Source organism: Fragaria vesca, linkage group LG1 (genome assembly GCF_000184155.1).
Source record: "Fragaria vesca subsp. vesca linkage group LG1, FraVesHawaii_1.0, whole genome shotgun sequence".
Lineage (NCBI taxonomy): Eukaryota > Viridiplantae > Streptophyta > Magnoliopsida > Rosales > Rosaceae > Fragaria > Fragaria vesca.
In genome coordinates this window covers 21,055,956-21,057,721 of record NC_020491.1, presented here as the reverse complement: position 1 = coordinate 21,057,721, position 1,766 = coordinate 21,055,956, and the positions used below count along the sequence as shown (strand labels likewise).

General features: G+C 34.4%; 1 protein-coding gene across 1 annotated transcript in view; it reads left to right on the top strand.

The window, feature by feature from the left end:
* LOC101294402 (isocitrate dehydrogenase [NADP], chloroplastic-like) overlaps nt 1-1,766 on the top strand; it is a 4,344-nt gene continuing 2,578 nt past the window's right edge. Inside the window, exons 1-2 of the mRNA XM_004288531.1 lie at nt 1-49; nt 1,520-1,563. Coding sequence (XP_004288579.1) covers nt 1-49; nt 1,520-1,563 — 93 coding nt within the window. The remainder of the gene's footprint in view (nt 50-1,519; nt 1,564-1,766) is intronic.

Here is a 1,766-nt window from a genome sequence, read left to right as displayed (position 1 = left end):
ATGGCGTTTGAGAAGATCAAGGTCGCCAACCCCATTGTTGAGATGGACGGTGAGCACTTTCATCTGATTCAGAGTTGTATTAGTAACTTCATATTCTAGTAGTTAACTTCTAAGTGATAAAACTTGTAAAGAACAAAAAAAATTGAGAGTACTTCTTGTATATTTCTTTTCTGAGTTAAAACATTACATCTGCATATGCTTAGACAATTTGCTATGAGCACGTACTAATGTGCAATACAGTTCAATGATGGTGTGATTAAAAGCTTAGTACAAGATCTATGTATGGTGATTGCTAGCTTAGTGAAAATTAGGGCACATATAGCGAGGTTGGTCAGGTTTTCTTGGTCCACCGGCTCCTTCTTGACTTGGTTTGTACTTAGCAAGCTCAACTACTCCATTGATCTGTTCCATGTCTTGCAGCACAAGGTTGTGCTTTGGCACTGATATGAGTATAAGACGTGCCAATGATCCGTTTCTTGTTGGTCAGTGTAGGGCTGAATCATTAGCTTTTGTTGCCTTTCTATGACCCTTGTTGTCTTTCAATCCTTAAGTCATATTTTTTTTACCAAACTACAATCCTCAAGCTTTGAGATATTATTTAGGACTGTTGCCACTTGCCAGATTACAACCCTAAACTAGGATTGTAATACTAAGCTTAAGTTATGAAAATGATGGTGGTGGATTTAGAAATCTTCTGAATTTCCACTTTGGACTGGCTAATCACCATGAATGATCTTTTTTCCATACCTGCTATTGCTTGGCAAGATAGCACTGTACAAAAGTAAATGACCAATTAGCCTATCTAGATGGAGCATGACTCTTCAACATGCTAATAGAAATGTAAAAAGAATTATCTCTGCAATGCAGAATGTGTTTGTTGAGTTATAAATTCCACATTTGGGGCACTCTATCTATTGTCAATTGGTTTTAGATGTGAACCCTAGATTACTTTATCAGTGTTTGATCTATGTTATTTTGAAAACATGTGTGACCAGAATTTTTGGAGACCATATGCAATTTGGCTGAGCATTTGTTGATGGAATGAATGGACTGGTCAAGCAATTCACTAGATTTATGCATTGCATAAATTCTAAATCATTGTTTGCGATCAATTTGTGTATTCACTACATAGTGAGGATCTAAGTGTAGATTCATTATGTTTGAAACGATTACAGTGTTGATCGTTTATTTCACAATTACATGGTGAGAATCTGAGTATAGATTCGTTATGCCTGAAACGATTACAGTGTTGATCATTTATTCAAAAATTTATCAAGAAAATGTACTATGGTTTTGACGAGTCATCGAAAAGATATATTTCAAGTTTTAATTTCACCCGTATATGTCAATATTCTTGATCTTTGGGAAATGGAATGGACCCTGATAGTGTCTGGGCACAACACGCTTATAGACTTCATACATAATCAATCCAAATTTGCAAATGTCCTACTCTGTGTACATGGTTGAAGAAATTTTAGTTTCCTCTCTCATACTATTAGTCTTTTGTTATCTGGTGCAGGAGATGAGATGACTCGAATTTTCTGGAGATCAATTAAGGATAAGGTGTTTTGATCTTACTCTTAGTTCTCTAAACATTTTTCATTTTGGCTAATTTTTTGTAGTATTCATATGTGGGTAAGTAGGGAATGGGTGGTTTTGATTATCAAAATACATGCTAGAACTAAAAACATCCTCACTTTAAGAGTTTAAGAAGGTCTTCTCTAGATTATATATATATATATATATATATATATATATATATATAT